General features: G+C 36.8%; 2 protein-coding genes across 2 annotated transcripts; one reads left to right on the top strand and one right to left on the bottom strand.

Annotated features, from left to right (window-relative positions):
- Positions 1–8,738: 8,738 nt before the first annotated feature.
- Positions 8,739–16,273, bottom strand: LOC105221355 (SRSF protein kinase 3). Its single transcript, XM_011198265.3, has 4 exons — positions 16,131–16,273; positions 14,631–15,569; positions 11,033–12,088; positions 8,739–10,969 (listed from the first exon to the last, which is right to left on the bottom strand). Exons 2-4 carry the CDS (start codon positions 15,298–15,300, stop codon positions 10,041–10,043), a joined length of 2,655 nt encoding a protein of 884 aa, XP_011196567.3. The 5' UTR covers positions 15,301–15,569; positions 16,131–16,273; the 3' UTR covers positions 8,739–10,040.
- A 409-nt stretch (positions 16,274–16,682) lies between these two features.
- Positions 16,683–21,547, top strand: LOC105221354 (DNA replication factor Cdt1). Its single transcript, XM_011198264.3, has 3 exons — positions 16,683–17,630; positions 17,883–18,571; positions 19,723–21,547. The coding sequence occupies exons 1-3, from the start codon at positions 17,550–17,552 to the stop codon at positions 21,221–21,223; spliced, it is 2,271 nt and encodes a 756-aa protein (XP_011196566.2). The 5' UTR covers positions 16,683–17,549; the 3' UTR covers positions 21,224–21,547.
- Positions 21,548–23,078: the final 1,531 nt, after the last annotated feature.

Below are 23,078 nucleotides of genomic sequence, written 5' to 3'. Positions count from 1 at the left end.
GTTCAAAGTTATGACTGTCAACAGTGACGTGGGAGCCAAGACGCGAATGCGCTGACTGTTTGTTTGACGACAGGAGATATTTCGTCTTGTCCTCGTTCACCACCAGACCCATACGCTTCGCTTCCTTATCCAGTCTGGAGAAAGCAGAACTAACGGCGCGGGTGTTGTTTCCAATGATATCGATATCATCGGCGTACGCCAGTAGCTGTACACTCTTATAGAAGATTTTACCTTCTCTGTTTAGCTCTGCAGCTCGTATTATTTTCTCCAGCATCAGATTAAAGAAATCACACGAGAGTGAGTCACCTTGTCTGAAACCTCGTCTGGTATCGAACGGCTCGGAGAGGTCCTTCCCGATCCTGACGGAGCTTTTGGTGTTGCTCAACGTCAGCTTACACAGCCGTATTAGTTTTGCGGGGATACCAAATTCAGACATCGCGGCATAAAGGCAGCTCCTTTTCGTGCTGTCGAAAGCAGCTTTAAAGTCGACAAAGAGATGGTGTGTGTCGATCCTATTTTCACGGGTCTTCTCCAAAATTTGGCGCATGGTGAATATCTGGTCAGTTGTCGATTTTCCAGGTCTAAAGCCACACTGATAAGGTCCAATCAGTTTGTTGACGGTGGGCTTTAGTCTTTCACACAATATGCTCGACAGAACCTTATACGCGATGTTGAGGAGGCTTATCCCACGGTAATTGGCGCAAATTGTGGGGTCTCCCTTTTTGTGTATTGGGCAGAGCACACAGAGATTCCAATCGTCAGGCATGCTTTCTTCCGACCATATTCTGCAAAGAAGCTGATGCATGCACCTTATCAGTTCTTCGCCGCCGTATTTGAATAGCTCGGCCGGTAATCCATCGGCACCCGCCGCCTTATTGTTCTTCAAGCGGGTAATTGCTATTCGAATTTCTTCACGGTCGGGCAATGGAACATCTGCTCCATCGTCGTCGATTGGGAAATCGGGTTCGGGTTTTTTTATATATCTTCCATAATTATCATTATTATATTATATTATATTATATCTCATTCCTCTATAACATTTCACGAAGGAAAACGTCGTATCTTTAGAGCATTATCATCCACATGATAGAGACCTGTCCAGACGTGATTCTAGAAACGTTGGTTCTCTTGCTACTGTGTATTTATATGTTTGTCTTCCACGACGCCAGTTTCTGCACAGCCCTCATTTGTCGCTCCCCACTTCCCACCCGACGTGTGTTGTTATTATTTTCCCTGCTTTTCCGCGCCAGGATTTTTGATACCCAAAACCTGTCATTAACTACCACGGTTCTTACTCGCTCACATGTGCGTATATATGTTTGTCTATTTCCGAGTATTTCCCACACTTTTGTTGTTGGCGGTTCGCTGTTTCGATTCGAGGTTGCCGTAAAATAACCTTTACATTTTCAAGAAGCCTTAAGCATCACTTAAAAACGCTCTCAGTGGGAATATGTACTTTTACAATTATATTTTTTAGAAATAAGTATTTGTTACAAGAAATGTCGTTTTCTCTGGAACTAAGTCATGAATATTTTACATTGTTTATGATTATTTATCGAAGATTTCTATATGACGCACGTGCCTGACAAGAGTGACACTTGTTCATACTGTTTCCCGTACCTTCGCTTCTTTTGAAGTCATTGTTGACACGAAGAGCATCTACAGGCGATAGGTTAATTATAGGAATATATAGCATCCTTGGAAAAACTATCGAATAACTGAAAAATCGAACTAACCTTATACCAAATACCAAATTGAAATGCTAGATATCCAGAAACTTGCCGAAATCCGTGCAAAATATCTCAGAAACGAAGGGTATACAGTCGTACCGATCCTAATTTTATCAACCTTCGCTTTTCCGAAATATTTCTAGTGTCGTGTTTTAAGAAGACTGTTATGAGATACTAAGAAGTAGAGCCTGTAAATATAAAAAATAATGGAGCTACATTGTGAAGAGTTTACCAAACCCATGTTTTCCGATCATCATATTTAGAAGGTATGGTATTGAAATGGGCGAGACCGCCAGAAATCCAGAAAACTAAGATAAGTGACCTCGACCAATTTACTGGAAATTTGTGATTGCTCATCAAGTATAATTTCAAATATGTTATTAATTTCGTATAAAAGAAGATTTCATATGCTTCAATAATAAATCATAAGTAAACTCCGAATATTTTCTTGCAGTTCAGTGGTATGCATACTTTTGGATGCACTGTAAACTGCAGGAAAAAATATGCGTGAACACTCAAGTTTTTGAGAGGAGTGATTGGAGAGCAAACAGTCATGCGCATGTGCCAAGAGTGGTCATATGTAATATTACAGTAAACTCCCGTTTATGAATCTCCCATTATTTTGGGTGTTGGACTGTTACCTGCCAAGCTTCACAACTACACAGTGGTACTTGAATAAACTATTATGTGTGGTGCGTTCAGAATGAAATGAATTTCTTCTTCTTAATAAAACATGCTTTGGATTCGATTTCTCTTAACTGGTTAAAGAAGCGAGGTAAATGAGGCCGGTGGGTACAGTAGCGATAGAGCATATCTCCTTTCATCAGATAAAGACACAGCTGAGTTCCACATGGCTCTGACATGTCTTTTGATATATGTAGATAAGGCCATAGTTATGGACAAGTTCATGTACTTTCAAGTCGGCATTAAAGCCGGCAGTTCTATCCAAAGTGAATACAGATTATTCATGTCCATATATCAGTTGCAAAAATATTACTGATTAATCGGTTGCTGTCCAATTCCATCCAGGGTCCATCTACTCAACAACTATACATATTCTTCCCGCCAAATAAGTTCAAAATTTCAGTCAAATATGAGTTAGTACATCAAAATGTGTTATTTAAAAAATAAACTAGTATTTAATTTGTCAAATATCATATCCCAATACTTGAACTCTTATGTCGAATGCAAAGCAAACCGCTTGGAGAATCTAGTGTCCGTGTGAATTTAACGCAATTCCGCCACACGCAAAAGTAATTCGTAAGCTGGAGAGCATAACCAAGCGTTGATAACAAAGCTAATATGACGCATGCACAATATTTGAGTGCCTACTTGGGTAGGGAGTCAAGGGCGGTGAATAATGGTGCACCAAAAGCGCTTGAGCAGCTGTCATCAAAAGGATTTAGATACTCGTACTCGTATTATTCACCAACTACTCGCCGCAACAAGCGATTTGTGAAATGCATTGAAATTTTGCACAAAAAACACAATTCTATTTACACAATATATGCGATAATGCATAATAAATTCAGATACATATACATATATACGTATGTACATGACTACTAAGGTAGCACAGCTTTTCATTTTGTTAAATTAATATTTAAAATAGTAACAAAATTAAAATTGTTTAATTTAACCATGAAATAGTTCGGAAGGAATTCAAAATCCAATGAACAATAGAAGACGATCAACTGTGATCGAAGTGGCGGCATTTAGTTAGAGGGACTCGATAACTCAAGAGAATTAAGCTGACACCAATTATTACAATATTACAACCGAACAAAAATGGAAATAATCGCTAATGAAGCCCATCAGCTGTATCACAAACATAGCCTGGGCATGTTGATCTTTTGCTTAAACTATATGCAAAAAAAGAAGATTTAAGTACTTCAAAACAGGGCTAGTTGGAAGAATAGCGGATGCCCCTAATACATACATTTTTTATCTATGGTAGATATATGTACATGTTTATTTCTATTCTACATATGCTGCATGCTATGTCAATAGAATTATGAGCTGTGTATTGAACAGGTTCAAGTATTTGTCTAATCTTCACACAAGGACACATGCTTAACGTGCCGTTATGCACTCGAAGCATGAAAATATACAACAATAGTAACCGGCAAACCTTTCTAAATAATATTTTTTCCATATTTTGAAAAACAAAGCAAACACGAGGCTTCGTCACGACCCCAAACAAAAATCAAAACAATTTTGCCTTATCGTGAATTGTCTCTAAGCGAGCGGTGGACGTTCTTATCAATTCTTTCATCACAAGAACTTCCCTCGGCGTCTCCCGCTTTTGTGACAACCACCGATCTTCATAGATAACCACTGTGTCCCTCATACCCAGCCCTTTTCCACTTGCTAATTAAAAGTCAGTTCGAAAGATTTTAATTTTAATTTTAATTATTTACTTTTATTGTGTTAGTGTTGTTTATAATCTCAACTATGACACTGTGACTTTTCTCACATTTCTCATTTCTCAAACCCTCCGATTCTTAACATTGTTTTATGGTGCATTTACATATTTACCTTTAACTTTGCTGGTGAGTAATATTTTACCGCATCCATTGGTTCTTATTTGTGTGCTTGTGTGTTCTGAATTTCGATAACTTCACACCCACAGACGATTTGAGTGTTTTTTTTTTTTTGTTTTTTTTATTTTCGTCTTGCAACTTCATGGATTTACATATACTTATGTGTATGTGTATATGTATGTATGTAGGTATGTGGTCACATTACTTAAGATAAATTACGTTCTCTCCCTCTTAGGGGTTACATTTGTATGTGTATTTGTATTTCTTTTGTGTTTTGTTTTTTTTTTTCTTTTTGCCTGTTACCTTACAGTTACAGTTAGGCAAATAAAGTGATTTGCTAAAATGTTGCTATTATTATTTTTAACCCGCTGCGCTTATTTCTTGTTTTTCTTAATTATTTTATTTTTTTTTTAAATAATCATTATTTTTATTATGTATAGCATGGGTTTCCTAGTGTTAAGTTCTTTATTCAATAATTATTTATCTACTTACTTCATTCGGTTTAATACGCGATTCTTACTTGGATAAAGTGAATTCATTTTCTAATTAAATGCCTGGAGGGTTTCTACATTTGCCGTTAATTATTTTTTTATGTACTTCCTTGCTTGCTATTTTATTCTGTTTTGTTGTAATCTTGGACCGTCATTACATTTGATATTTTGTTTTTGTAATCAGCTTAACACCTAGATCGCTATACATAAATATATATGTACCATATGTATGTATGTAAATACTTCATGGGAGAACCGCTGGTAAGATACTCTATGCGTTTGTAAAGTAACATCTTCTAATACCACTTAAAGCATTTGTTGCGATTTTCTGTTACGTTTCAAGTTGAAATCGCCGCGTTTCTCGCAGATAAATGTATGTAATAACAAAGTCAAAGAAGATACGAGTATATTTTCTTTTTTCTGGGTATTTCTATTCGATTACTATTTTTTGTTATTATTTCTTGTATTAAAGTGGCTGTGCAATTGTATTGGTGTATTCAAATAAACTCGTAAGGCCACTTGGCTAATTCATACAAATACAATGCTTTCTTACATACGACTAATCATAAATATCATCAGTTATTTTCAATGGTTATGAGGAAAAAACGACTGCAATCAAACAAACCTATATACTTTTTATGAATTTTTTATGATCTGGTCAACTAATTGGTAATATTGTTTTCTATTCATCATGTAAGAGCTACATACATACATATGTATGTGTAAAGCATAGTTCATACTCCACCACATAACCTCAAAAAGTACGAACAACCAAAATGTCCTGTAGCATAGCCTTTCACGCTTGGATATTACATATCGATATGTGTGTTTCCGTATCGTCATATGATTTCAGATTTCAAGACTAACTATACTTTTAATGTATTTATAATGAATCTAGTTCATTGGCAAATATTAGCACAGGAACCCAAGCGCAACCACGGGTGTCCAAGCAGCAGTGCCTTATCTGAAGAATTAATTAAAATCAAAATCTTTTGTTGTACGCACATATGTATGTATGTATATAGCTCTAGCACGTTTTCTAACTTAACCTCAATTTCGGCAAATAATTTGTATTTTGTTTAATTCGCTGTAACGGGGTCGGATTTGAAGTTATTCGTTCATATAATCAATTACTTATGTATTTTACTTATTCTACGCGTATTATTTATTTATTTTTGCATTCTGTTTTTATATATACAGATGTAGTTTGTCCATTATTCTTTATGTTTTGATTTTTTTGACTTAATGACTCATTGTGACTGTGAGTCTTTTAAAATCGTAAATGATTGTTATTGATACTTCGTTAGATTTCCTCAAAGCGTTATATTCTTGGTTAATGAGGAAGTATAAATTTTTTTATTATCCATTTCTGCTAAGGATCTCTACATATGTATATTCTTTTGTTTCTTTTATTGTTTTAACAAGTACGTTTTATTTATGTTTTATTCAAAACATAACGGTTCAGCTGAAGAACCGCTAGCAATGTTTTCTCATCAACTTAACGTATTTGGGAGCTAGAGGGCCATCATTCCCATGATTGATGGTAGGACACACTAGAATGAAATTCGGCAATGTTCTAAATTAATTTATTTCGATAATGTTTAATTATTTCTATTAGAATTCAGGGATAGCTTTGCAGAAAAGAAACGCAGTCAGTCACTTGTCACTATAAAAAGCCTGAAGTTGTCAAATTAAAATTATTATTATTCGAAATCCGTTTTTATACAATTTCCCATGTTTTTTAAGACGGACCTAAGTATTTGAGGAGGGTCTATGCATATTAGAGAGCAAAAGCTTTTATATTTTTGTCATTGTAATATGACTGCTTGGAGGTTTTTGTAAATGTTCCCCTCGAAGCATTTTGAATATTCGCCTTTCCCCTTTCTTTTAACCGAGTAACTGTTTAAAAAAGAAGTGGAAATCAAACAATAAGGATAATCTTAACTCGCATTCGAAGTGAATATTTTAGCATTCAGTTGGCTATAATTGGCAGTCCAACCTGCCTTTGGAGCTATTATCAGTTGCCGCGTGTTTTTATGGATAATATTTTCTTTTTTTCGAAAGTGTAACGTTACGGTGTGTGCCTTTTTTAGAAAACATACTGTTTTTTATTGATTATAAATATGCATGTATTTATGTATGTATATATTATATTTATTTATCGCATAACTGTTTTCATCAAAAGGTTAACAACTACACACAGATTTAATGATTTTCATTTGTTCAGCAGCCTCTCGACAGCGCTTTCGACACTTGCCAACTGGACATGTTTTTTTTTCGTTTATAATTCAACACTAACACTAAATAACACTACGACATAGCACAAATCCATACATATGTTTGTATGTATGTATGTGTGTATGTATGTAAGTTTGTTTGTTTGTTTACTTTCTTGTTTTGTTATGATGTCTGCATGAATTTCCGGCTCATTTATGATTTGCTTTCACTTATGATTGCATTTATTTATTATTTTTGCGATTATATTTGTCAGTGTTTTCTTATATTTAAAATACCGTTAACATTTCTTAGCTTGTAATCTCAGTGTCATCATGTTATACTGGTGTTACAAATACATATCTACCAATCTATCATCTTTTAACGCTACTTTGATCATTTTCAACAAATTTGCAACTACCCACTGTGGAGCGACTTTATAAATACTGCGCTAAGGTTTGAGGCGTTTCACTTAGTTTTAGTTGCTAAAACTTTTGTAAATCTTTTGGAATCGGAAGCGCAAACAGACTCTTATCTACAAGATTTCCTTTTGCAGACGGGCAGTTTAAACTTCAAAATACAATGAACTAAATTCGGTTTCTAATGGGGGAAATACAGTTTACTATAACATTACTCATACATATATAGAATTATAGTACATACATATATAAATCATGTTGCATTTAATATTGCAGTACATTTTAAATAAAGTAATTCATATAAAGCTTTCGTTTAACAACAGTTTTCGTTTCGTGCTGTCTCAGCCGTTCGGTCATGTTCGGTCATAATAGTTTAGGACGGGTTAAGCGAAAAACAAAAAAAGAGAATGAAAACAATGAGAAATGACGGTTCCATCATATATTCGGTCCAAAAAAATCATCAATCGGCCGTGCTTCATACATATGAATATCTTGGATATTTTTGTTGCAAAATAATAATAAATGACAGACCTGAATGTATTTACAAGTTTTCGTTATTTAGTATACGTACGTTATAAGCAGTTTTATTGATAAATAACGATTTACACAATTTTCGACTTATTAATTACATTTTCCTTTTGTTAACACATCTCAAGCAACAATTGTTGTAGCACATAACCCCACTTTGTGATGCCAATGATGTTTTTTTTCTATTACGCTTCATGATTTTGAAAATTCGAAAGATTACAAACCACATTTACTGATCAGTCAACGTCTAACAAATAACACTGGGTCCTTGCTGCGACAGAGAGAGTTGCAGATTTTCGAAAAACAAGGCAACTTTTTTATGTTCTACGAATGGTATCGATTTTCACTGAGCAATATTTTTCCATATTTATGCTTCAAATTCCTTTAGATCATTTATTTTTCACATTTTACAAATTGTACTTCTTTCTCAGTGCATTATTTTGTTAAATTGTATTACTTGCAAATAAAAATATTGTGCCTAAAAACAAATCATATTCGGTTTTTTGTTTTTGAACGAAAATAATAACTTTAAGTCCTCCTTTTAATATAAAAAAATTTGAAGAATCCGCCTTTTGGCTGTAAACGTTCGTATCAAAAAGTTATTTAGGTAGCAATGTCCGCAATTAAACCAGTTTTCAATTACTAAGAGCGAGAACAACAATTCCGAATATTTTTTAAAAATACAAATTTATTTTTTTATTGATTCTCAGTTCCAAAGGAATATTATTAATTAGCCAATTGAAATTTTTGGAGCCAAAAGGAATGCTTTACTCACAAAAAACGTGAACAACAATGGAAATAAGAGCGCTTGGATGAAGAACAATAAGCAGCACCTAAGGCTGGGAAAACTCAGCTTCTGCTTTAAGTTTATTTTGCAAAAAACAAAAACGGAAAAAGAAAATTGATATAAATAGAATTCTGTGTCAAACATAATTTTACATTGATTCGTTTAGCATTTTGCAGGAATTTCATAGATTTATCGAATACAATTTTTAGTTTCTAAAGCATTTTTTATCTCGCGTCAAAGCGTTTTTTATCTTACAAATGAATTTTACTAATTAATGTCCGAAATCGTCTTTGAATCAAACAAATTTCTTCCGCTCTAGCTAAATACTCTTCTGCGGGAATATTAAAATTTGCAAAAAAATAGCAAATCGTCTTAAATTTAATAAGATACAAAGTGTTTACTTCTGTTTCTGATTTCAGTTTCATAAATAAAGTAATTATGTATGTATATATAGAAGCAAATTGCACAGTAATAAAAACATTAAATGATAAATAAAAATAAAAATAGAAATAAAAACTCTATGAGAGAATATGCTTTTTGATTGATTCTCTTGTATGCAATTTGTTGTTGTTGTGCTGCTGTGATTTTCTTCGTTCGTCTACTGTGCCCGTTCTGCTGCATCGGCTACTACGTCAACATTGCGTACGAAACATCCGACCTCCATATTATGTGCATCGTTTATTAATGTACGCCTCATTCGTATTATTTGTAATATTTTAAATTATTGTTATTGTTATTAGTATTTTGTTTAAATAAATATTCAATCCAAATCTAAACTTCTATCAATAATAGCGCGCGTGCGCCAACGCCAACACCACCACACGACGCCGCTTGCCACGCCCACGCCAACGACAATGCCAAAGTGCGCGCTCACGTTGACGTCGCCGCCGCGCACGTAACAGCCAACGTCACTTTCGCTGAAACATGCGTCGCAGCGTATTGCGCCAGCAGAGCGTTTGACCCACTGCCGAGGCAGCCGCCGACGATGAGGGTGTCGCTGCACCGCCCGACACCGAACGCGTGGCGCGCTTATGCGACAGTAGTGGCAATGGCAGCGAAGTTGTTTTGGTTGCCGCCAGTGGTTTGCGCAACGCTGTGCACTGTACCACATCCAGTTCGGCCATGGCCGCTACCACCAACATGCCACTTCCGGCGTTGCGGGAAGTGAGGTGCGTGGAATGCATCGCATTTGACGGTGATGGCGAGGGCGATAGGGACAGTGACATTAGTGTTGCGGATGGCGTTAGCGGCAACGGCATTGCCGGCTCTGATGGTGGTGGTGTTAGGGTTGGTGCTGGCGCATGCGCGCAACAGCAAATCATTGTATTTTATCTCAGCCACGGATGCTTCAGGCAGTCCGCAGCCGTTGCACGCTTCGTCCGATCGAATACCAACATTGGTATGAGGAAATCAGCAAAGGCTTCAGCATCTTCGCGTGGCCATTCGTACTTCTCCGATAGCACGTCCACCAAGCCCCATGGCTTCAAGCCGGTGATGTTGCGCAGCTCACCTTTGCGGTTAAAAGCTTGCGATGCATACGCCCCGCGTAGTATTATATTGTGGGGTATGGGCCCCAATAATTCGATAATGTGTGCAATGTGATCCTCGTCCCGTGAGTAATTCTCGCCTGAATGTGGCTCGAACAGGTAGTCGCCAGTGGCCAGCTCGAAAGCCATGCATGCGGTACTCCAAATATCCGCTGATGTGTCGTAGCCGGCACCCAGTATAACCTCCAGCGAGCGATACTGGCGGGTTTGAATGTCCTCGGTGAAGTGTTTGTCAACCCAACAGGCATTGCCTAAATCGGCGATTTTCACATCAAACTTACACGGCTCCAGAGCGGGGTCCCTGCGAGGAGTTGGCTTTACGGCCGGAGGTGAAGCTAATGCGGGCGCATATATTACCGGCTCGGATTTGGATTGCTGTGGTGCAGCTGTTGTCACTGTGCAATTAATAATTTTCTCATTATTATTGGCGTTCTGTTTAATGTGAGGTGTCAGATTCGTATTCGACGTGTTAGTATTGTTGTTGTTCTTTATGTTATTGTTCTGCATTTTCGATGCCTTTGCGGTGGCACTTTTGGTCGCTGCATTTTTCTTGTTTGCTGATTGTCCTTTTAGGGTTGGCGAAGAGCTACCCGAATCATTCAACTCGTCTTTTATGGTGTGGCTATCACTGCTCGATGATGATTTGTTATCGATTTGCTGCTGTTGATTTTCTTTTTCCTTCTGGTGTTGTTGCTGATGTCCAGAGTTTTCTGCAATAAATGAAATAATAAATAATAATCTGGGTAATCTGTAATATCTATAGATTCACTCACTCTTATTTTTCTTCTTCTTTTTCTTTTTCTCTCCAGAAATGCTGTTGGTGATGACATGCTCTGTTGCAGCATGGCTTGCCGAATGTTTCTGTTGTTTTCGTGGTGAATTAGTGTTCGAGTTGTTGCTGTCGCGTACGAGCACCTGTTCCTCTTCATCGTCGTCATCTGCATCGCCATCGGCGGCATTGTCCTCTGCATTGACATCTTGTTCTGCACCTTCATCATCGCCATCCTCATCCTCTTCGTGACCGTCCTCCGGATCGGAAACATCGCCATTAACCAATTTGCCACCTTTCAAGCGCGCACGCTGTTCATTGTCGCCATCGCCAAATCCTTCGTTTGTCAACAATGTTCCATCGTCAGCCTCGGCTGGCGCTTCTCCGCCCTCCTGCGCGCCACCACCACTCTGTTCCAAATAGTCCCATTGCTTCTTAAACAACTCCAAACGTTTCTTTGCCTTTTTCTTTAGTTTCTTTTTCTTGTTTTTACTCATCTTGCCGGTAATTTGTGGTTCGCGATACTCCTTGGGAGCCCGACTAACAAACGATGGAAACATTTTATAATTCATGACATACAGCTCGGTGGCTTCGTTGGCCAACGAACGCACATACTGTTCATCAACACAGAGCAACACATTCTCTGGCTTAATGTCGGTATGTATGATCTTGCAGCAGGTGTGTAAGTAGTCCAGACCCTCCAACACCTGGCGTGTAATAGACTTTACATTCTCAATGGGAATGCCCCGGTAATTAGACTTGCGTATGAGTTTCAACAAATTGTCGCCAAGCACCTCGAACACCATGCAAATATGTGTGCCGTTTACACCAGTGATCTTGAAGTCATCCAGCAGCTGCACTGTCTTCTGGCGACGCGGATTACTGGGTTCCGAATCGCGCACCGATTTGAGTATCTTGATTTCGTCCTTTGCCGTCTCGGCAAAGTGATGAGCGGATTTTACAATTTTTATGGCCACGTAACGCTTCTCCTGCAAATCCCAGCACAGCCAAACGGTGGAGAAATGGCCCCATCCCAATTTGCGTACAACATGGTAACGGCCTACAAAAAATTTGGAATATTAAATTATTATATAATACATGGTTTCTCATGCATTAAAGCTAGGAAGGAGAATAAACTCCAATCAATTTTATTTTCAATGTCCACGATTATCGAACCTAAGTAATTGGAACGGATCCGGATTTATATCCGGCCCAAGGCCAGCCCTCTATTTGGGTATAATTTTACAACAACATGAAGTCTTGAGCGAAACTGAGATTTACTTCATTTCACTGTCAATAAACTATCAGATTAAAATCATTAGCAAAATAAGTGAATAAGTGATATCTTTTGATATGTTCAATGGAGACGTATTGATTCTCTATAGAATGCAATCGACTTTTGTTTCATCGCACCAAAACACATGTATGCGTAATATAGCCGTGTGTGTAATATGATTCACAAAGCTAAAAACAATAAGTAACACAAAACACATGAATGCACCTAGTAAATAGACAAGATCACAGAAACCAGTGCAATCCGGCAGTAAATCCATGCTGTTATAATCGACATTACATTCTTTCAAAAAACTAAACTACTGCGGCACCAAGGCATATACACATGCCATGCGCGATTCCATCGCATTTCTTTTGCCCACTTTTAGCGCTACTTAATATTTATTATTGTATGGCGAGTAAGCTACACTTTTTCTTAACGACCTGTCACAATTGGCGATGTATGTACCATATGTACTAGTACATACATCACCAAGTCTATTAAAGTGCTCTTTTCAATGTCACTTCGCCAATAAAGTGCTACAATGGGTGCATCACAATCCGCTTCAGGCCACCCGCACTCTAGCCAAAGACGACCGTCGCTTAAATGTTGGGCTTGTCCGAGTGCCTGCAATGACGAGCCTTTGTTAGTTTGTCACACAACGTAACTCACTGGACAGACAACAAAATAAACTATAGTATTTTTTTCATGTAAAGTGTATAAATTTAATTAACGTGACCAATTGCGAATTTCAAATAGAGCATTTACCTAATGATTACCACTCAACTCTTGTCGAATGATTACTGTACAGGCGTGAAAAATCAATATCAAATTTAAATGGCTTCTGAAGAATATTTAAATTATAAATTTTGTTGATAAATACTTCAAAGCCTCGTTGGCATCTACCTCATAAATCAATTAATCGCTCTTCGGGATATTTGGAAGTGCTCTAGGTAGCTAGTGCTTTTTTTTTAAACATAAACTGTTAATTATTATATGATGATTATCTTCCTAAACGTCAATATGTAGAATGCAAAACAAAAATAAAAAAAAATCAAGAAAAATCCTAAACGAAACCCCAGACTGAACCCCGACGTAGTGAATATAAGTCCTGCATGCAATAAGTTCGCGCATGATAATTGTCACCTCTTTCTATACCCAAGGAACCCAACTCATCTAACCTGGTCCCTTAATTGGACCATCGAAATAGCACGCTTCCTGGACTCCCGTTAGATGACCTCGACGACAACTAGACTTATGCATTACGTTCCAGCAAGGCTGGATAATCGTTACAACAACAACAACGAATCGTTACAACAACAACGCCATTTTAGGGAATCAACCAATTTCAAAGCCGATATTATTTCTATAACAACAATGTACCTGGTCAAAAATCAGACAATGGTGGTTTCCGTCTTTGAAAAACAGACATGAAAGTGAAAACCCTATCTGAATTGCAATTGCATTGTCGTTCCCACTACAGACAGGTCTACGCAACCGAAACGGACCAGGATCCGGCCAAGGACTATTAACTCGCAAACATTCTTAAAACTTTTTTTCAACAACAACTGGGTGCATACTATATTCAAATAATTAGTAAAATACCAAATGAACTTCAAATGCGTACAGAATCTCAATGTTATCATGAAGCCGAAAACATTCCTGACAAATGCTTCCAGCAGATATATACATACATATCTATATTAGTACATACATACAAATTAAAATATAAACAACAATTGCAGACGATTCAAATTCTTTTGATACATGAACTAGTCAACTGACTAAATCGATTACAATGACCATAAGAACACAAATGAGTTGAAACAATACTGCAATAAAAATAACCAAATACATGTCACATATGTGCATACATATGTATGTATTTACTGTGACAATAGAGGGAAGATACAATAATATTGTTGTTTTTAAAGCGTGCGGGAGTGGCTCTAAATAACAGTGTAATTTTTAGTGTAAAAGTACATATAAAGCAAATAAAAGGTAGCCACCGCATATACCATACACATGCTATTGATTGTTTTTGTGATTTTCACTTGCCAGAACAAAAATAGTGATAACATAAATGTAATAGGATACGACAGAAACAAACCAAAAGCCAGTTTAGGAAGTATCTGTAAAGTACATACATATATACATATGTACATACATATGTTTGCACGCTAAAGAAAATCCTATATATGTTTGTATGCACATATTTCATATCTCACAAAACAGAAGGAAATATATAAATATGTATGCAGATATTGTTTCTAATGATAACATTTGCGAAAAGTTTCACTCTTATCTTATTCTTTCTTACACCATTTACCTTGAAAGAGATCGCCAATATTTACAGGATGATAGCCGCCTTTACAATAGTCTTCCTTCAATTCTTGCTCCTCATTTTCACTATTCAATTCAGAATCTTCCGAATCGTTCGATGAACTCCGTGGCGGGTATTGATATTGTTGTTGTTGCTGCTGCTGCTGAGTCTGAGCATCGTCATATTGCTGCTGCTGTACACTCTGAAATTGTGGCTGTACATGGAAATTGTTCACACACTTTTGCTGTGGTTGATGTTGCTGTTGCTGCAATAACTGCTGCTGATAGCTAGATGAGTACTTTTTTCCTCCTCCACTAGTGCCACCGCCGGCACTGGTGTTATTTACTGAACCTCTCACATGTGAAATATCATCTAAATTATTAGAAGAGCCTGTAGCGGGCGTATTAGCAGCCAATGAACCTGTACCACTTGTGGATGGAGCTCCACTAAATGATTTAGACATTTTCGCAGTTATTTCACATTCAGGCGAAATAGGTGATGTTGGTGGAGCACCACTTGGGTTGCTATTATTAGAATTCCCCGGTGTCTGACTAACACCACTGCCGGAACCACCAACCACACCATTCTGTTTACCACGCTTCTTGTTGGGCTTATGTCGTTTTTTCTTGGCTTGAATGGCCAGAACTCGTCTGTTGACGTCAGCTTTTGTGTTCATTTCAATGGTCTTTGAACTATCTACGGCTACTTTTGTCGTCGAGACAGCTGTTGTTTTTGCTACCCTTGTTTCCGATGCTGCAGAATGTTAGCGATGTCTTCTTAACCTGTAACGCCCCAGCTGCTACAAATAAGCTAAATGGATGATAGTTCTTTTTCTCGAATAGTTTTAATGTTTTAAGAAAACGTCTTCTTCTGTCGAAATATTGAATTTTTGTGTTCGTATATTTTTTCTTTCTTTATTTCAGCCACACCACTTCCTTGGTCGCACTATAGAAATTGTTGAAAGAGAAAAATTGGTAAGTTTTTTCTTTTTTTTCTTCGTTATAAATTTGGCTAGGTTGCGTCGCTTCTCTTGGAAGTACGTCCACGGCCTACTCGAAAATTCATTCAAAAATTTTCACTGTGACAATTTTTCACAAATTTCCTAGCTTGAAAATTAAACTATCAAAATTTTTACTAAACTCGAAAAGATTTTCTCCGCTCAAGTTTTTTCGTGGTAGAAAAAGAAATTAAACAAAAACGCAACCGAGCAAAATTTTATATAGAACTTCTAATTAGTTCATACGTTCTATCTCACTCTAACTCAACCAAAAACTGCCTAAACCTTCAACTTCAACATAGGCTATTTCATTTTCGCAAATTCGATAGCCATCCGTTTGCGAATGTCGTAAAGCAACGAGTATGTCAAAATCACGCATTGCCAACTATATTCGTTCATTTTTTTGCAATGTTTCGCATATTTTTTTCCATTCAGTTGTTACTACCATTAAGAATCTTTCACCTGTAATATCTGGGAATCATTCTCAATCTTCTAATGATTACACTTACATTTCTTAGGAAATGCGATGAAAGAAAAACCAATTAAAACTTTCCTCCATCTAGAACTGTTTTCACTACACGCAGAGAATTTTCTCTCTAGTTCTCTGCTTCTCACTCAAGTTCATTAAGACATGTGGTTGGAGTCGCTGCAATTACATCAGAGTTGCAATTTCGTCAACAAAATTTTTTAGAAACAGTATGGCTATTCACAACCAAAATAAAAAAAATCACGACAAAAATGTTATAAATGATATATCTATCAACACAAAAAGCCAAAGCAGTAAAAATAAAATTTAGAGTTAAATATTTATATAAAATATAGATTTTCATTATTCATTTATTCTAATTTCATAATTCACTTAATGTATTTGAATCGGAAGATTTTTTCTCGTTATTTTTTGTTCTGATTATTACTAATAGCAAGAAAACAAATGCAATTTTTATAATTATGAATATCAATTCACTTTTCTTTTCACTTAGTTGGTGATTAAAATAAAATAATCTTTCCACAAACAAACGTTATGGTAACTATGGTCACAATTCTAGTAATTTGATTCAACTCTGTGTTTGAGTATTTGCTAATAAAGGCCAAATTTCGCCAAACGCTTCATACATATAAAAGGACGTTCTTTTCCCTATCTACTAAGTATACTTTTAGCCATTGTGGAATGAAATTCACATTTAATGGTTCAATATTTTATGGAGCTGATAAAAAAACGATTATTTTGTGAATTTGTGGCTGATGCGTAATATTGTGCTAGAATGTTTTTTTGTTTTTACTTTCGCATATATTAATTGAAAAGAAAGGTGAAGTGCCGACGGAAAGAGTGGACTATAGGTGAACGTTAACACTTAAAACAGCTGATATCAATTGTCACTTCGTGCATATGGAATATGATAGAGAGTGAAACAGCATGTTCTTTAGAGGAGTGTAACATCAAATGAAACTGGTATAAAATAACCCAAAACAAAAGCGCGCGAAGGGGAAGAAAATTCGCGCCAATTACCACTACTTGTATAGTCAGTTATCAAGGTTCATTATTGCAGAAAATAATAATAATTTCTAAATGGATGCATTTATCTAATAATGTTGAGCTGTATAGTTGTTGGGTAAATAAGAGGATAACATACTTTAAATTAATAAGTGCGTTTTATGTGCATTTGTATATCTACATGTGACATGCAGTAGTCACACACATACACACTTGCAACGTATGTGCACATTTGCAAAGAGTGGTGTTCGACTCATTCTGTGAATGCTTTTGGAGGGAAAATTCGTGTCAGTCAGAAATTGAGCGGGATAAAGTAAAGACGTGTAAGTTGTTAATGTGCTACAGACCATTGATAAGAAGACGTGCGTTTTTTGTGAAATTTCAAATATTAAGAGGATATTAAATATAGATTAAAACAAATTTATACAAATACATTATGTCGCAGCCATCAATTGCTTCGTTTTTTAATACGCGTAAGCGAGTAGCGGCAGATGAAGCGGCTACCATTAAAAGTCGGGTAAGTAGTTCTACTAATTAATTAATATTCTTTTATGTGTATAACTGAAAAGTGAAATTATCCTTTGGCATCCGCCATCCGTTGGTTGGTCCGACGGACATTTTGTATGTGAAGGCATTTCACCCTTATTACACGTATGTATGAACTTATACGTGGGTACGTGTGTGTGATGTAATTTGAACATGCTCTTAAAGTAAAATGTGCTCCTCAAGTTGGAAACGACAAGAATTTAAAAACTTTTACATATTATAGCGTTTAACAGATGACAATGCATCGGCTATCTCCTCTCCTGCTCTCGGTGCTGCGGGAACACCAAGTGATGGAGACGACATTGCCGCCATCAAAGCAGCGGCAATGGGTGTACGGACTCGATCCGGACGCACCATTAAGCGTACAGGTATTCAACAGACAACCGAAGTGCCTGTTAAAAAACAGAGCAAACTGGACCAGGCTCCATTACAGCAACAAAAACTTGTACAATTCATAAAAAAGGGACCAATGTCCCCAAGGAAGAAAGCAACACCTATTAATGAAATGCAAAAGAAAAATGAAGAAACGCCCAGTGCTAATACAGCCATAAAGATAGCAAATGCCTTTGCATCTAAGGACAATGTAACAAATGTATTACGAGGACTTAAAACACCGACTAAACAAATTATAAAGGGTTCTGGCGCTACACCGCTAAAGCACGATGACTTGAAGGGTCTCGTGAGGAAGGAATTAAATTTCGATGAAGTAAAGACGAAATTGTCGCGCAGTGCCAAACTACAGGAATTAAAAGCTTCGTTATCGCGCATACAAGATCTGGAAAAGACTCGTAAAGCACAAGAAGATCGTAATCGTCGTTTACGTGATGGCCAAAGTGTCTCGCCGTTAAAGAAGACAACACCCCTTGTGCAGCTTAAGGAATTCGATACGATTGAATTGGAAGTATTGACTAGGTAAGTTTAAAAAACTGACCAATCCTACCTATTTTTGATATTATATAACTCCAATCAGCTGAATTCACCAAAATTCCATACTATATGTGGCCTACAACGCTAACCCGGTAAAGCGAAAAAGCGTTAATCATATTGGCTATTGAGGTCATATAAGTTCTTTTTTTTTCATATAACTATCACTGGCTTGTGTTAAACTGCTGTGACTGCAATTAACGACGGTCTGATGGTCATTCAGTTAGCTTTGTAATTCACGGCGTTGCATATACTCTACGTCATTGTCAAACACTTAATTTTCTCGTTCTCTTCCTAGTAGTTTGCACGCTTCTTTTGCTTAGCGTTGCAGTTGGAAGCAATGAAAATCAAAAAGACTCTTGTTTACATTCTTCTGTTACAATACTGGCCGCGTATATATGAACATGTTTAGTATATATGTACATAAATGTATACCCAAATTATATCTCAAATGTTTTTTATTCCACTTACATACATGACTGGGAACTAGTCTCACACAGTCACATTCCAATGCTCGACTTTTTGTTAGTTTTTTCTTTATTGCTTCATCCTTTTATTAAGGGTTGTTTTTGTAACGGTCGTTTCTGACTTTCCTCAATGTCTTGAATTTGAAGTCAGGTACTTAAAGAATGAACAACTCAAGGAAGTTTGGTAAGTTGCATACATACATATATGTACATACAGTTTGGTACAGCACAACAAACCTAATGCAATGAGTGAAGGAATCTATATGCATTTCCTTTTAATTGACTACTGTATGCATGAGAAACATAGAACATGTATATGAATATGCTAACAGATACATATGTTTTTATCTCCTGCATGATTTTTTTGCTTTTAAGCAGTGAATCAATCTTGCAAACCTACAGATGTATGTTTATGATTTAGGTTTGGCAGAGTATATGTACCTCGTACAGACTGTTTACATAGGTAGCGTTACTGGATTATTTGAATTAAAAATAAAAGATATTATTATAAAACCTTTCCAATATTTACATTTTTACATATGTATGTAAGCAAGAGGGGCATAAAAAATCAAAAAAGAAATATTCAATGATTGGATTATTTTACTTATTAACATCATTAAGTTTCATATATTTTTGTCTATTGTTTAATTATATTCCTCATTATTATTGCAGTCCCGCAAAAACATTCAAGACCCCTACTAAGATACCGCCACCAACACCAGATAAGAATGAGCTCATGTCACCACGCCATACAGATGTGTCCAAACGCATTCTCTTCAGCCCCGCAAAACAGGGTTCTCCGGCAAAAGTTGTGGTACCGCCAGCTTACCAGCGTTTCATGAGCCTCGCCGAGTCAAGCAAAGCTGGTCAATTGCCATTGCCATTTAAATATCGCAATCTTATTGAAGTTTTCAAGGGAGTGGACTCTGTGTGCGCTATGTTCCACAATCGCAAGGAGTGTATTACTTTTAAAAAATTAAAACCGGCTGTGCAAAGAATGCTGCGTAAGAATTTCACGGAAAACCATTTGGCTCAAATTAAGCAGATATATCCCGATGCATTCATTTTCTCACAAATGAAAATGCGTAATTATGGTTCCGTATCGAAGGCGGACTATTTCCAATTGGTTATTTGTCCCAATGTCGATGGAAACACGTCGGAGAAGGTGAAGTCTCATATCATAGAGGAAGCTGATGTTGCCGATAACATTTTGAATGCCGCTCAAACATGTATTATGAATCCACAAGTTATGACTGAACGTTTGCAGCGTTTTACAAATACGCTCATACAACGCGTTCTAAATGAGCACGAAAAGTTCTTGCATACACTTGATCCCCCAATTAGCATACCCAAGTCTAAAGTGACACGTTGGCATCCAGATTTCGATTTAGAAAATTGTCCCGATATTGAATGCGCCCATTTACCACAACCACCAAATGTGGAGAAGTATTCTTCGGCGCGTGATATATTGTCTACGGCACGCAATCTATTTAATTGTGCAACGCCAATGGAGCGAGCTCTAGAACGTTACAAAGTTAAGATGGAGGCAGCACGGGTGGCGGAAGAGAATGCAAATAATGCATCTAAAGTCATTTCTACGACTATCACAAAAGGAGAGACATGTATGAGTAAAGATAAAATGGCGACACCTGTCAAATCCGGAGCCCCGGCCACAGTGTCAACTGCCAATTCAACACTGACAGCAACTCCAGCCCCGACACCTGCTGTGGTTAGCCAGAACCCACCAGCTACTGCAAATGATGTCACCTCTAATTTATTGAAAGGTGTACCTAAATCATTGTTAGAGAAAATACGCGCCAAGCAAGCGGCCAAAGCGCTAGATGCTATGACAAGGCGACCCTCACAGGATCAGGAAGCCACTATGTATTCCCGTCTACCGGAATTAGCACGCCATTTACGCAACGTTTTTATTACCGAGCGGAAGGGTGTGCTTATGTTGGAGATCGTTATCAAGAAAATACAAAACAGTTATCGTGCGTGTTTGACGGCTCAAGAATTGGAAGCTCACTTGAAACTTATGACCAAAGAGGTGGGTGCCTGGGTCTCCTTCCACGAGGTACGCAAGACAATGTACCTTAAAATAGCGCGGGAAATGGAATTGAAGAAAGTAATTGCAAAATTGGAAGAAGTAGCAAATGAGAAGAGCAAATAATTTAGATTGGAAGAAAAAAAATATGTTAAATTATTATGCAAACAAATTTATGTACTTGCAATTTATTAATATTATGAAGTTATGTATTTAACTGCCAACTTAATTTTTTGAGATCATACACATAAACATTTAGACAACGCTTGTCTGAAATTATTATACAAATTATTTAGAATTAAATTACCATTTTTGTTAACATAAATTTATAATTCTACAATGCAAAGTGGATAACAGTTCTTTAAAAAGTTCACTTTAATTTTGCCCAAGAATGTATTGTCTTATTACAAAATACATATATGTATCACTAGATTTAAATCTGAAAACAAATATTAATTAAATTTTTTATGCTAATTGTTACATGATCATTTACCTATATGTGTGTATAGTTTCCAAATATTCAAATAAGATTTGTTCTCATATTTGCACGGTAAGAAATTCATGTTTATATTATTTGGAAACCTTATTTCCTTTTGCATATACTCACATGTAAATTGTAAGCATTTCATGTTTCCAAGTGATACTCAAATACATCACCTCATTTTCATATACATAACTGTCATCGAAGGCCACTTCCGTTATAATTTATAAATATCATGTACCTAGTATGTAAGTGATTCTAAATAAAGACTAATAAAGAACTAAAATATGCGAATTAAACATATTCTCTTAGACGTATAAGAAAGAACCTTATCGTCTAGAATATTAAACGTTTTCAGATCTAGAAACAAAATATGTGTATGTAAAAGTATTTAATAAATACCCTGCAAGTCAGTTATCGGTTACATCCAGAGATCACTCCTGTTATATCCATGTATTCACTCGCCTCCTGTCACCATATGGTAAGGCAAATTTTATCCCTATATTTTCATAAATAACTTGAAAATTTCACCATAAAACTTCAAACTACGCTGGTTTTTCGCATTTTCCGGAAAATTTATAAAGGGTGATTTTTTAAGAGCTTGATAACTTTTTTTAAAAAAAAAACGCATAAAATTTATTTGAAACGTTAGATTGGTTCATGACATTTACTTTTTGAAGATAATTTCATTTAAATGTTGACCGCGGCTGCGTCTTAGGTGGTCCATTCGGAAAGTCCAATTTTGGGCAACTTTTTCGAGCATTTCGGCCGGAATAGCCCGAATTTCTTCGGAAATGTTGTCTTCCAAAGCTGGAATAGTTGCTGGCTTATTTCTGTAGACTTTAGACTTGACGTAGCCCCACAAAAAATAGTCTAAAGGCGTTAAATCGCATGATCTTGGTGGCCAACTTACGGGTCCATTTCTTGAGATGAATTGTTCTCCGAAGTTTTCCCTCAAAATGGCCATAGAATCGCGAGCTGTGTGGCATGTAGCGCCATCTTGTTGAAACCACATGTCAACCAAGTTCAGTTCTTCCATTTTTGGCAACAAAAAGTTTGTTAGCATCGAACGATAGCGATCGCCATTCACCGTAACGTTGCGTCCAACAGCATCTTTGAAAAAATACGGTCCAATGATTCCACCAGCGTACAAACCACACCAAACAGTGCATTTTTCGGGATGCATGGGCAGTTCTTGAACGGCTTCTGGTTGCTCTTCACCCCAAATGCGGCAATTTTGCTTATTTACGTAGCCATTCAACCAGAAATGAGCCTCATCGCTGAACAAAATTTGTCGATAAAAAAGCGGATTTTCTGCCAACTTTTCTAGGGCCCATTCACTGAAAATTCGACGTTGTGGCAGATCGTTCGGCTTCAGTTCTTGCACGAGCTGTATTTTATACGGTTTTACACCAACACCAATTTCACGGTCTTCAGCCACACTCTCAGAAACAGACGCAATATTCTCTTCTGTACGCACTGTACGCATTCGTGTGGTTG

This window comes from Zeugodacus cucurbitae, chromosome 6, assembly GCF_028554725.1.
Source record: "Zeugodacus cucurbitae isolate PBARC_wt_2022May chromosome 6, idZeuCucr1.2, whole genome shotgun sequence".
NCBI lineage: Eukaryota > Metazoa > Arthropoda > Insecta > Diptera > Tephritidae > Zeugodacus > Zeugodacus cucurbitae.
This window is presented reverse-complemented; position numbering and strand designations above follow the sequence as displayed.